At 29.1% G+C, this 15,413-nt stretch overlaps 1 protein-coding gene across 1 annotated transcript; it reads left to right on the top strand.

Annotated features, from left to right (window-relative positions):
- Nucleotides 1-402: 402 nt before the first annotated feature.
- On the top strand, nucleotides 403-15,010 carry LOC129963568 (venom protease-like). The gene is made up of 7 exons (XM_056078029.1): nucleotides 403-600; nucleotides 6,564-6,842; nucleotides 9,763-9,839; nucleotides 10,905-11,014; nucleotides 12,093-12,340; nucleotides 12,787-12,962; nucleotides 14,721-15,010. Exons 1-7 carry the CDS (start codon nucleotides 522-524, stop codon nucleotides 14,877-14,879), a joined length of 1,128 nt encoding a protein of 375 aa, XP_055934004.1. The 5' UTR covers nucleotides 403-521; the 3' UTR covers nucleotides 14,880-15,010.
- The last annotated feature ends 403 nt before the right edge of the window (nucleotides 15,011-15,413 follow it).

Below are 15,413 nucleotides of genomic sequence, written 5' to 3'. Positions count from 1 at the left end.
GCTCAGGGTGATTTTGGATTAGCATGTTCACTGAATAACAGAAAGATAGATAGACATGGTTCTAAAAATGTGTTTTTAGGACTTATAGAGATCTAAAACAAGAAGATTGATCAACATTTTGAGGTGAAATTTTTGTCTATTAAAATACTTTCCCTCTGTGTAAAGAAATAATTGAGCAATGTGTGTGTGTGTGTTAAGAGACAATCCATTTTTGAAATGTGATCGAAATAATCAAATATAAATGCGTGCGAAAACAACCTTTCATTTACGTATGAATGAAAATAACGAAAAAAAAAAAAAAAGGATTTCATTCGGGATATTGCAGGTAATTGACAACTTGTTCGCTAGGAGGAAAAAGGATGACCCATGCGCAAATGGGCGTATTTCCGAAATCGTAGGAAATCCTCCGACGGTGATCTCATATCGTAAATGTGGTTGGTTTCCTCTTCACTTTGATACTTTAAACCGACTGAATTGACTTGCAGTCATTTAATGGTCTGTTCCTGTTTTAATGTACGAAAATGAAACGCGTTTCGTCCTTAGGAAGGAGTTTGGTTTTACTGTTGTGTTTATGTTTAGTGGATGAAGGTTTCGCTCAGAGTAAGTATTGTTCAAATGAATTGTTATTATTAGCCAATGTTGTTTTAATATGCTTATTATGCAAATTTTTTTATTCAATTCGTGCCAGTGATTTTCTCCTGATGTGCAAAATTATATTAAAGGAATTATTTCCTCTCCCATTTACTATTTTAACCCTTTCTAGGCCGTGAGAAGTATGCTTCCCACCAAATTTATCAATCTGTGTATGAAATGATGTAGGTTGGCATAAGTTCTGACAAATTTTTGTAGAAAGACAGAAACTTAGATGCTTCAGTTCTTTATCTCACATGAAATGGTGTGTCTTGATTTGTTACTTAATTATTAATGAACCAAATTAATTAATTAATCAAATTAAATTTATTTAATAAGCTAAATGAATCCCTTTTCTTATTCTAATTTCAAGCCTAAAAATATTTTAACATAATATGACTAGAAAAAAATGGCCCTTTAAAGTTTTAAACCGTTTGAATTGATTTGCTTTCCATTCATTTTCCGCACTGAAGGAAATGAAATCTGGATTGTGTTTTTACAAAAAAAGAAAGTTGTGTTTTGTTTTTACAAAAACAAAAATGACTTTGCTGTTTTTGTTTCCAGGGATTTAAACCTGAAATCGCTGTAAATATTCTTTAGAAATACAATGGTAAATCATAATTGATCTATTAAACTTCGTATTACAACTTTTTTAACCGATTAGTGTCAGTTGCCTTAATGTAATATGCGAAATAGGAAAATATATGCGAAATTCCTTATTTAAACTAATTGTTTAAAATTTCAATGGATGCAGTTTAAAAATACTTTCTTGAGCCTAATTCAATTTGATTAATTAATAGCCTTTAAACGACTGTTTACATCATACCAAATATTATTTGTTTATACCTTATTCTAAAACGATTTGGGAAAAATGACTGAAAAGGCATTATAGTCATAAACTAAAATGATCGTCGAAATATATCAAAAAATAAAATGGTTTTTGTGAGTTCCTTATTCGAATTAAACATAAGTTTTTAAAAAATCATTAAATTTTGGGATTTTAATGAATACTGCAACACGGATTGTCTCAAAACTGTTCTTCTCCAATATCACTGAAAACTGTTTCAAGCGTTTACTTATATGGTATATGTCTATTTATCTTCATGCAGCTTAAGTTTTTTTCAGAAAATTGGTAAAAATGACTTTTTGTGAGAAATTTAATTTTGATCCATTTTAGAAGCAGAAGCAGAATTTAGCAGAAAAAAAAGATAATTGTAATTTTGCTCCATTATTTGATTTTTTAAAAAAAAATTCTTTTAAAATATTAATCAGTTTTTCTATTACAAATCTTTCCAATTCGAACAGATTATATGATTAACACTTATGAAATATTATCCTTTTTAGAATACTTTTTTAATTAAATATGTAATAAATAATCAATCTAATAAATTATTTAATTAACGTAAGTTTTATAATACCTATTAATTAATGTAATTAGCGTACAAAGCCTTGTGATCATCGAACAATTCGAAATAGAAATTTTGCCGGATCATTTTGCCAGATCTCTTCGAGTTTAAAAAACACGATTTTGGGCTAAAGTCTGCTCGTTTGTCTTTGATCACAATAAAACAAAATTGATTTAAGTTAGATAAAATTTTGTATATGCCTTTGCACTAAACTTTATAGCTCCTTTGCACTAACTTTGCACTTTATAGCTCTATCAAATTTTTCACGGCAAATCTGCCTGTTTCTCTTCTACGTTCGAGTGCAAATGAATATTATAATTTAATGTTATTTTCTTATCTGGTCATATTATTTAAATTCTTTTATCACCTTAATCTTTAATTAGTAATTATTTAAGATGTAATAATTTATGCTAACATAATTATAATTTATTAATAATTATTGCTAATCATTCTAATTTCTTAGTCATCTTTTATGATTATTACGAGCAAAGAAATAAAAACATACATATTTTTACAAAACTTCTAAAATGATAAATTAAACCAAAATATTTCACTAACACATTTATTGTCGAAATTTGTCGAAATGGCTAAATTCGCAAGCTATTAAAATATTACAAGTTATAAGTTCGTAATGAGCATTGCTTAGGGTTGTAAAATACCTAAAACGCTTACTATTTTTTTCTACAGGAATTCATTTTCTTAGACAAATAAACAAAGTTTCAAATATATTCTGGTTGTTTCAGCTCTTTTGTTCTTTCAATGTAATAATATAAGACACCTACGTGCTGTTAAATTCAAATGAAACAATGAAAGAAAATGATTTCAACTTGAAAATGAATCAATTGAAGAATACATTTGATTTTTTTTAAGATGATCAAATAGATTTATATGAAACATTAGAGTTTTGCTGTTGAAAATAAACTATCTTTGATCAATGGTGAAAATTTTCAAACTTTGCCTCGACCATTTTTGGAAGCATAAAATATTTCCAATAAACATCTGATGTGTTGCCAAAATGGCAACATTATCAATCTTTGCCGAATTAATGCAATTTTTTTTGGTCTTCATTTTCAAAATTTCGTATTTTTTGTTCAATTCGTCCCCATAATTATTAGTATAAGAAAGTTTTTTTCGATAGCCACACATTTTCATCTGTGTTGACTGAGGTGAAAGAAGGCAAGGGAAGTATTTAGATTTACAGTTTTTACAGCTTCTTAAAATATTCTGTTTTACGATAACTATGACATGATGTCAAACCACAAATTATTTGCAATTATACTGAATCATTTGTCTTCAGGACTCTTTTTATATTTATATATCTTAAATAACCTTATTTGTCCTTTTTCCCATTGATTTTATTTCGATGTTGGATTTACCTTCTAAATGCTTACAAATAAATAAAAGATCTTTTTACAAAGCCAACACATTTTAATCTGCACTGATTTAAATTCGGAAAATAAATCAGTTAAGCTCATCTTTAGTTTCTTTTTTAATAAATGTGTTACAGTGTGTAAAGTAATGGATGAAGCGAATAGGAAGGAATCACAAACCTGAAAAGGTTGAAAAACAGTGTCCTTGGGGATTAGTGAACACTAGCGAGCCCTCTAGTACTAATGAAGTTTAAAAAATAAAATCGAAGAAGTATTCGAAGCAAAATTACTAAAATTAAAATGAATTGGAAATCATGAATGAAATTTACTAACATTAAAGATGAATACATGCGTGTTTTTGAGTGTTTGTTGACTATCTACAAATCTGACCAGACTGACCTAAAGCTACCAAATATGACACATATATACCTTGGGGTGTAGAAATTTGTACCTAGAAGCTATTTTTTACGAATTTAATTAACTTGATTAAACGAAATTTTGACACTTTTTTTACCATAACCTTTAAAAATATTAGAACACACTATAATTTTTATCTATTTTTAATTCTTCCTTATATTCTTCATGTCTATCTCTTTAAACTCGGTAATATTTTGCCTTGAAGCAGAACTTGGTTCTTGAGAATTGCTTCAAGGATATCAACACACCTTTCAACATTTATATATGCCACTGTTGACATCAGATACATCTTACTCAGTGACATTAAAAGTCCACGATTAAGGAAAAAATTACCTTTCCTCTTCTTATTCAGTCCTTCATAAGTTTATGAAGAAAAGAATCGTTAAATAAGAAATCTTTTGCTGATCATATGATTTGTAAGTGAAGTTTTGAAGAATTTTAATTTATATGATTCATTTTTTTTTTTGGGAAATATAAAGCAACTTCTCTAATTTGCAATATGGCACTTTTTCCTGTCTGTGAAAGCTAATTTTTATTCCATTTCAAAAAGAATTATTTATTTATTTATTTTATTTTTCTATGGCTTGTTGATCTATCTATCCAAAATATCAATAAATTCCAAAAATTTATATATATATATATATATATATATATATATATATATATATATATATATATATATATATATATATATATATATATATATATATATATATATATATATATATATATATATATATATATATATATATATATGTATATATATATATATATATATATATATATATAATTTAATATTTTTTAATATTTATTAATATTAAATCATATTTAATTTGTTTTTTTTTCTTTGAAAGTGGGATTTTTAGTATGAAGGGAAACTTTTATTTGTTTTTTTTCCTTCAATATAAATTGTTCAGTTAATGCAATTAAACCGCTTAACTGTTTTGCCCGAGTGCCATACGTGCATCGATTTATCGAATTTTGATAGTTGTAAGCAAAAAATAAATCATTCATAACGATTATAATTCAATATTAAAATTACTTCGTATACATAAATGTTGTTGGGTTGTGACTTATGGCACTTTACAAGCCCCCTAGCAGCAATTTAAGCCGAGTGAGGTTTCTTATTTTTTCAATAGCATCAACTAGGGCCAAGAGTACGATTTAGCTACTTCATGCGCCATGTTCGCTTGCACAACCCCTTTTTACAGGGGGGGCACATTCATACAACTCACAGATAGAACACAGAAGAAGAACAACCATGCCAGAATCGGGACTCGAACGTCGGACGCCCAGGTCACGGGGAAGACGAGCTACCCCTATGCCAGGACGTCGGAGTGTACATGAATACGTTAAGTATTCAATGGACTTCCATTTGAATCAAAATAAAATATTTCCAAAATAGAAGGAGTCATCTTATAAGATAGCAAAGAAAATAAAACAGTTAAGTGGTTAAGTTAAAAAACATTTTATTAAAAATCTTTTATTAAAGAAATGAGTTGAGCATGCAAAAACAGAATTAGATTTTTTTTACTTTCGTCAAATAGGAATAGCAGCTATGAATAACTATAATTTTTAAAGAATTTCTATGAGATGTATTTTCTTATGAACTCGAGATAATTGAAGTTATTTCTGGATTATTTTAGTTGCTATTCTTACTGATTGTGAGCTAATGGTCATGTGGCCAACCATAAAAAACATACTGAGGTGCGTGAGAAACTGACAGAAATACTGATACTTAAACCGAGTTACAAGAAAATGCATACAATATTTACTCACAGACAGATTTACCTTACCCTTTTATGTGTCGCTAAATCTGGTACTTGTCGATTTTAATGGCGACAAAAAAGCGCCAAGAAAAAATTTCGTCAATTTAACATTTTCTATCTTTAAACTATATAGCAAGTATATGATTTGATATTTCAGCGTACTATGAATTTTATGTACTTGAGTATATTTTTAAAATTTGGCGAAATTTTTTCTTGGCGATTTTTTTTGTGCCATTAAAACCGAATTGTACTCTAAATCGCATTAGTTATTCAAATTAATAACCGAAAAAGAAAAACAAATTTTTAGAATGATTGCATTGTATCATATACAGATTAGCGCGCAAAATGTTGAAAATGCTCAAATCAATAATACAGAATAAATATTTATGTACGCAATATATAACATGTTAGTAACATATCCCCTGTGCGGTTAATAACATTAAGGGATTAGGAACAAAATATTTTACCTCTGAAAGAGCGCTTATTTGGCGTAAATTTGTTAAGACTTTCTCCAAGAATCTATATGAGGAATTCAAAGTGAAATCAAATAGTTTTCGAAAAATATGAAAGAATCTCATAATTCTCTTACATGCATCTTCTGCGCCACTCACCGCATCTAATCTTTATCGCTATTGTCCACCTTTGCATATGCACAGCATAGGAAAGTATCTGGGAAAATAACATAAACATTACTTTTCTATTTGCAGGGGGACGCCAAATGAATAAGCTGCAGAATTTTGGTCCTAAATATTGTATACAAAAGATATAGAGACTTTCTTATTTCGAAATTTTATTTATGTAATTTGCTACGAAAAACCTCCCAACAAAAATGATTTTTTTTAAAAAAGAAGGGAAAGTGTTAAATGGAAAGTTCAAATATTTCGTGCGTATTTATTAACTCTCGCATACATATCATTGTAATTAGATTAGCAAATACGTATTTATATTGAAAATTCAATTTTCAACTTTAGGACGAAATCGTAATGCGAGACAAAGTCATAATGATCGAAAGTGCCCAGAAAACACCAAATGCGTGGAGTACAGCAGATGCCGTCCCAGCCTTCTGAGATATTTGGGACATCCACCCCAAAATTGTGGTCTCACATACCATGGGAAGCAAAGAATATGCTGTCCTGAGAGACCATTCTTTTCTCCGCGTACACCGAGAGTGACAGCGAGGCCTACGCCACCTAAACCAGTTACTCAAGAGACACCAGTTGCAACTTACAGGCCACCGAATGGACAGCAAGGTAAAAAGAAATAACTTGCTCCTTTATGAAAATCGCTTGATTTAGTAAAAGAATATGTACAATGTAATCATCCAATTTCTATGTAAAATGTAAGTTTTTGATACTTGAGAGTTGCTTATAGGACAAAAATATATTCTTTTTGTTTTTATATTTTTGTACGATACGTGCATTTTTTTATATATTTAAAAAAGGATCCAATAACTTCTGCGGGCAAGGATAAGTTATAAGATAACGTTCATTCGCTTCGCTCCAAAAGACATATATCTATCGCTTAAATTGATGCGTATATCTTTCTTTCCATTATATAAAAATTTTATGTAAAATTAGAAAAAAATTAATTAGGTCTAAATTTTTAAGAAGCTTCAGGTTCTGTACCCTTTAACGATTTAAAAATTCTTATCACTGAAATTTTTATATTTTAGATAAAAAAAGTTCCATTCTTCTATATCTGACTGAGTTATACAATTTCGAATTTCATTATTTAAAGCCAATCATTTGGAATCCTGAGCATGCACCGCTCATTGCTTGGCAAATCTTCTTCATAACAATCATTAAAACGGCCTAAAATAAGGCAAATTTAATTTCACTCAGTATTAGTTACTGAAGAATGGACTTAAAATGCTAAAATACTTAAAATGCTAGTTAAAATGCTAAAATACTTAAATACTTAAAATGCTAGTTAAAATGCTAAAATACTTAAATACTTAAAATGCTAAAATGCTAAATACTTAAAATGCTAAAATACTTAAAATGCTACTTAAAATGCTAAAATATCAAAAATATTTAAATGAATTTGAGTGCTTGAGGAGGGGATTCTAATATTTTTTATTCTTTTTATTTTTAATTTGAAAAAATTTTGGAAGGAATAATTTATTCATGAAAGAAATTCTGAGCATAAATTTCGTCTCTAATCAGATCCTAAATGACGGAAATTGTCTTGCGAAATGCGGGAGGTTAGATAACAAAATAGAATAGCTTGGAGAAGCGCACAATATCCGGAACTAACCTGAACGACGGAAGTCTTGTAGGTATACTCTAAAGTAATGGTTAAAAGTTTTTGATACGTGCAACGAAATTGAAACACAAAACTAATACTGCCGCTGAATATACAGGAACAGTATCGATTATCTTGTTCCGAAAAATTCCCTAGTTTTGCTTAAGGTGTATGTACACACTTGAAACTTCGAAAATCGTTCAAAATATCGAATATTTTTTATTGCTTAATAATATTCTCTGATCCTTTAACTTTCAAACTATACCAAGATATTGTCAATATTCGAAATATTTCTCGAGTTATAATTTTTTTTTGAGGTGCTTTCATTAAAAACTCTTGTTACGGTTTTTTTTAAACTCATTTTATGAAGAATAATATTTTTCCACTATGTTGCTTCATTCAAACAATCATAACTCAACAAGAAATGAACCAAATACAAGTATTTATATATCAAAATAATCCGAATGAAATAGCGGATGTTTTGTGCCTCAATCAAAGATATGTATATATAAATAAATTTTTAATAGCTATTTAAATGTTAAAATGACAGAAAAAATCTCGCTTTTTCTATTTATCGTGGATAAAAAAATTGTTAAAAAAAACTATATATTATTATAACTTGATTGAGAGAGACAACATGAAGACTAATATTAGGCATAACTTCCAATTAGAATTGTGTGTCTGTACAGATTAGAATTTAAGATATCATGTTTCAAAAAATAGGCTAATTAGCTCATTAAATATTATTTAATTAATTCATAATTAGTGTAGTATGGGTTTTTCTCACCGAAATGAGTTTAAACATATATTAATGATCTACTGTGAAAAAACTGGATTTTTAAAGTTAAAATTAAAAAATAATCTTCTACTGTGTACGTACACCTTAAATATAATAATAAATGCCACCCTACAACACAACAGTTCAAATTCAGCAACCCCCAAGAATAGGCCCAGGGCTATGTTGAGTTGAATCGTTGAGAATTTTCCAATGATATAAAGATATTCCGTGATATTAGCAAAGTGGATATGATTGTGTAGCCTCAATTTCTGAAATTATTCAGTTTGGACAAACTGTTTGGAGTTACGACGAAAGACTTCTTTCACCGAGAACTCTGTTTCACTATTCAATGCCGCTGAATTTTGGAGTTAATAAATCAGACCAAAAAAAATCAGTAAATGAGTTTGAAAAAATAATTACTTTCCTTATAATTACTTACCTTATGTTTTTAAAAGCAATTAGTGCTGAGTAGAAATTCTTTCGATTTATTTTAATAGCAAATCTTAATCATGAAAGGAAATTCCTTTCCCTTTGAAATCAAATTAAATTCTTAGTATAAATTTGTAAAATTTAATTTTATTAAAAGAATAATTCTAAGTAGATTTGGAGGTTCACCATACTCGTTACTGAGCAGAACGCCTATTAGAACAAAAGTTTTTTTATAAAGAGGATTTTTATAAAAGAATGTTCGAACCATTTTTTTCTTCTTAAAGGCGAAAAGGCTAAAAAATTTTACAATTTCTTTTGTTTGAAATAAATTGCCTTTTTTAAATATATTTTTTAGCACCAATTTGAATGTTAATATCATGTACGATTATTAACAACTAGACATATTTTTTTATGTGTTAGAGAACAAGTTAAACAATAGATATTTCATGAAAAATTTTCATCTATATTTATTAACCGCAAATCTGAAGCTTTCAATAAAAAAATGAAATATCCTAATAATAAAACGAACAGCATTATTAACATTAAACAGGTGACTACTCAGAAAATAACAAGTTCATTTTGTTTAAATTCAATTATTTCATTTCATTTTCAATTATTATTAACATTTAATGACACTTCATTTGTGCTTTGTAAAGGTAATTGAGATACCTGCCACGAATTCGTTAAGAATTCAAAGAAAACGCACCTCTTTCTTACAGAATGTGGTAAAGTCAATGGATTGCAGGGGTTCGTGATAGGAGGAAAGGAGGCGAAACAAGGAGCCTGGCCTTGGATGGTAAGTCCCTCTAATTAAAAAATATATTTTGTTTAAGTATTTCTTGTCCATAGGAAGCACCTCGTCATTGAGGATGAGAAACTTCCAGCATGAGGATTGGTTCTAGCCGTCCTTGTGGTTACACGAAAATGTGGAGGTCTGGCTCCTCCCATCGATGACGGGACGTACTTCCTTATGAAAGGATTGTACCGTGGCCGGGGATGGCACTTAGGACTCAACTACAGTTCCCGCCTGTGTTGCTGCTGCATCGTTTATTCTAATTTTTCATCATTTTTACTCAACTTTCAAATGTGTGTAGAACATTGGAACAATTTTTCACTTAGACATTGGAACAATGGTCTAAGTCAAGATATTTTTATTAACTTAAAAACTGGCTGTTAAAACTAAAAAAAAAAAAAAAATGTTTTTAGACAGGTTTTTTGACCGTAAAATTTAAGAGTTCCATTTCAGAATGGATTTTAGTTTCTTTAAATTATGAATTTATCTTATTATTTTAAATGTTAATGTAATTGGTGAATCACTTCATAATTTCAAAAATTCTTCATTTTTGCATGTGAGCATTTTTTCTCCTTCTGATAAATTTGATTTTATTTTCTTGAAAATATTTAATATGTTAAGTGTTCTTCAAAACAAGCATATTTCTCTCAATCTAGTTGAATTTATTCTATACTTTCAGTTTTTTTTAAATTTGGGATTCCGTTCGTTAACTTAAAAACTATCTGTAAAAATGTTTTTCGACAGATTTCCCAACCCGAAAACCTTAAGAGATTCCATTTTAGAATTGATTTCATTGCTTTAAATTATGAATTCATCTTGTTACGGGAAATTTGAATGCAATTGACGAATCACTTCATAATTTCAAATCATTTTCTGATTTGATATTTGCATGTAAGCATTTTTTCACCTTCTGATAAATTTGATTTTATTTTCTTGAAAACCTTTAATATGTTAAGCGTTTCTCAAACCAGGCATATTTCCCGCCGTCTAGTTGCATTTATTCCATACTTTCTGTTTTTCTTAATTTTGGATTCCGAAAATTCTTCAATGTCTCTATTTTTTTTGCAGGTGGCAATTTTTATGCGAGACCGATATGGAATATTTACTCATAAATGTACAGGTGCCATGATCACTAGAAGACATGTGCTATCCGCTGCTCACTGCTTCAAAAGAAAAGAGTATGTTTCAAATATAATCAAATGTATAGAATATCATAAAATTCATATTACTATCTCAACTGCTCACCAAATGTGCCTAAAGAAAATTGGAAATTGTAATTAAAATAAAGCAAACTCAAACTCCATGGTTTTATTTAAGACGAATTATCGCTTCAAAGAAAACGCTAAAAGCTATTAAAATGACTACACCTTGCTGTCTCATAAAATCTGCTTTGTAACAAAACTTAAATCATCATCAAAATAAATAATTTTTTTGAATGTCAAATTATTAAAATTGTCTATAGAAGTCACGAATTTAAAAAAATGCCAGAATATTAAAACTTTTCTCTAAGTATAATAGTAAGCTAACTTTCGAAAAATTGAGGATACTCAAATAAATTTCATTCAAAATATCTATCTTTGTATTCATTATTACTACCTCCAATAGCTGTTATGACTTTAACAGATAATTTACAGCAAATATCTTCTTATTTCCTATTTCAGGAGGCATTATTTTTCTTATGGTTGTACATTTGTAGGCAATTAAATAAGAATGACATTCAATAGTATTTTTCTATGAAATTCAGCTTCACCCATTAAATTTATATCATTAACCTTTGCTAACCATTAAAAATTTATTCATGTTTAGGTTTATTTGAACAATGATAAATCAGTTAACTTTAAAAAAAAAGCCCTGTCTCCATTGCTAGATGACAAAATAAAATTGGGATTTCGCTTCCAGTAGTGGTGCAGACCAAGACGGAGAAAAAATATTTTTAACACTGATCGGGGTTACAGACGATGTTGGACGACTATATATATATTGATACCCTTTTGTTGAAATAAAATTACCAAAATGTGTCGTCTATCGGTTTTACGATGAGTTAAAATCCAAAATGATCAGTAATTGGAAGAATAACACTAGGAATTATAAGATGCATATTTAAAACAAACAAATGAAAAAAAAATTAACAATATTAATTATTTATAATAATTTAAATTATTTTAAAATGTCCTTTAAAAATAAAATTTACCAGAAAAGAAAATATAAACAAAACCAAATACCTTTAAAACTGACATGAGTTTTTTTCTTTTTTAGTCCGTCTCTATATGTAGCAAGGATAGGACACGTTGATCAGAATCTAGCTTATGAGTACGGTATCAGTCAGATACATGTTCCTAATACTTACAGCCGTAACCAATATTATGACGATATAGCTGTCCTGACTTTGTCGAGAGAGGTAAATTCCGAGAATGTCAGTCCTATCTGCTTGCCTTTGAGTTCTGAATTCGTAAATTTGGAGGGAACTGGTACCACAGCTGCTGGTTGGGGATCGACAAAACCAGGTAAGTATCTTTTATTTGTCAGTAAATTAAAAAAAAGTATTCAGTACCTTTATTAAAATTCAGCTATTTGACAGAAAACCTGCCCTGTGGAATTTTGATTGTGTGTGAGATTTCAAACCGGAAATGTTTAATGCTTGCTGATATAAGATGATATAAGACAGTATAAAGCTGCAATAATGCACGAAGGAGAAACACACTTTGCAGATTTTTCCTCGTCTTAAAATTTTTTAAGAATATACTATTGATAAAATAATCACCTTACTTCACTCTGTTCATATGTGAAGAAGAAATAAAACTTGGACAGACAAAAAGAAATTATTGCTACATGTCGAAGTTATATAATATGTTAAAGTCAGAGTTATATTCAGAAAAAGAAGGTCAATGTGTAATAACTGTTTTTTATATGTAGATAACGTTAAAATTATTTTTTTTATTACTTTATATAGACGGTCCTGCAAGTCGTTTGTTAATGGAGCTCCCTGCCATTCCTGTTATATCTAACCGGAAATGTAACGCTATATTGACTGAAAAAGTGCTAGACTTTCGACAACAGTTCCCAAGAGGAATTACAGATGGATTTGTATGCGCAGGATTTTTGGAAGGTGGTAGAGACACTTGTGGGGTAATTATTACATTATTTTTTCATTAACATTATTTTTTCTTATTAATAAACATTAGCATAAATTATTAATCAAAGAAATGCATAAGAACGAAACATTTGGTTTTAACCAATCAGAAGGATTAAAAAAAGGCTCTGAGTCTAGTGAAGGAATGATTTTCATTTTGGGGAAAAACCGTCTCTTCAGTTAAATGACCTTATTCGGAATTTCCAAACTGGATTTTCAATCTGCGTCAAATTTTGGTAGGATCACGACAAGAAATGGAATATTTATATCTTTTCACAATTTGCAAAACTGCAATATGTGCTCAAAAGCTTTATCAAATTTCTTATCAGAAACGCGCCAAAAAATGTGTAATACGCAAACAAGTGACTCATGACGAATAACAAGAAATAAAGAAACAAAACAAGCTTTTTTAAACATGTAGGTGTATTTAAAGATCCAGCTTGCATACAAATCATTTGTTGCATTGCCTTTGCATGCAATATATCAGACCCGAACTAACTAATGTGTTTCTTTTTGGGACAATTAGAATGCTTGCTTGTTTATGCAATGACAAGATCGAATATTCATGGTTCGAAAGCCATGCTTTGTATTTGGTGCGATCAACTTAGTGTTATAGTATAAAATCTGCTTCAATTGAATGAAGAAGGCTATTTAAAACCAACTATTAAAACCAACCAAAAACTAAACCAACTGATGCATTTGAACCATGCATTGAAGGATCACATTTCGAGCAAACACGTGGTGAAATTTTTGAACGGGACATCGCTCGATCACATATTGATCCGCTAGTTAAAAAAATAGAAACTCTGAAATAAGAAAATTTATCACACCCGCCAATGCACCAGATATTGCTTTATCGGATAACTACTTTTTTCTATCCATAAAACATACCCCTGTGAAGTAATACTTCCAAACTTCCGAATGATATAAGAAAAATGGATCTATTGGGGAATACTGTTTTCGATATGGTATCCATATAACATCAGAAAGATAAAAGAATAGTTAGCGATAAACAATACTTTGAAAAATAATAACATAAACAATTTTTGACAAGTAAGTATTTAATTTGCAAAAAATTCCTTCAAAATTAATTCACAGTCATAGTAAGTAATTCTGTATCAAAAGCAAAAATTTCAATTTGGGTAATTTTAAACCTGCAAAATATTACAAAATCAATATATTTGTTTCAAATATATGGAAGAATAGTTTCACATTAGATTTTAATACAGAATGAATATTTCTAACCTTTTTTAAAAGTATATTTTTTACAGTTCCTTAATTTCTTATTTAAATTTGAAAAAGTTACTAATGAATGCTGCTGCAATTTTTTACAGCTTAAGACTAATATCATAAAATATTCATAAGTTTCAGAACAATAACTCAAAAATTGAGAAAATTTGTTTTGGATGCTTGCAACATAAATCAGCTCTAGGAAAGTAATTGGAAGGGAAATAATCAAAGAAAAGTCAGTTCTGTATTCCTTCTCAAGAGTTTATTATCCAATATGCGTTCTCACTAGGGGATCCTTTGTTGCTTGTAAGTGTCAAATATCATGAAGGATCGTTTATTCCTTAGCATTAGGTGGGGTTGCTCTTCGGCGACTCCATCAAGTTTCACGCATGGCCTCTGTCTGGGTAGGGGTATTGTTTGCATTCCACCTTAAGAGACTTTAGTAAAATAGAAAAGGGCTCGGTATATTTAATTCGATTTTTTCTTTGACAAGAATTTAATATTTTCTTTTATTCATCTTGCAGGGTGATTCCGGGGGACCTCTGATGGATCTTCAAGGTGATCATTGGTATGTCGTTGGAGTGGTTTCATTTGGAGTGGATTGCGCCAAACCAGGTTTTCCGGGAGGTTACACAAGAGTGTCCAAATATCTGAAATGGATTCACCAAATCATTAGATCATGATTGCTCAAGAATTTTTAGGATACGTTGCTTTCAGAATCACTGGATTTTATTTCAAAATTTATTTATGATCCATCTATTTATTGAGAAAGAAAAACCATTTTATCATCATTTGTATAGATATATTTGCAGAATAAAATTATATATGCATTATTTCATTGTCCCCTTTCAATGTTTAAATTGGAATTTCATTTTTTTTAAACTAAAAATGGATGAAATTTCATTGTGAAACTGTGTTTCTATCAAAGAAATTATAAATAATTTTTTCCCTCTTCGTTCAAGTCTTTAGAAATAAGAATTTGTTGATTTCACAAAAAAGGCTATATTAAAATTATAACTACATTTTTTATTGAGTCGTTTTAATTTATATCTGAATTTTTATGTGAAAGATGCTTTAAATATCAAAATATTATTGTAAAAATTTATTTTCGCCATAGAAATACAATAGATTCTCCATCCATTCTAAATCATTAGGAGAATCTATAATTTTCATTTTAGTGCTTATTATAGTAAGATTTATTATTCTTTTCAACAAAA

Source organism: Argiope bruennichi, chromosome 3 (genome assembly GCF_947563725.1).
Source record: "Argiope bruennichi chromosome 3, qqArgBrue1.1, whole genome shotgun sequence".
NCBI classification, from domain to species: domain Eukaryota; kingdom Metazoa; phylum Arthropoda; class Arachnida; order Araneae; family Araneidae; genus Argiope; species Argiope bruennichi.
The sequence above is the reverse complement of the archived record's forward strand: the minus strand, read 5'-3'. Positions and strand labels throughout refer to the sequence as shown.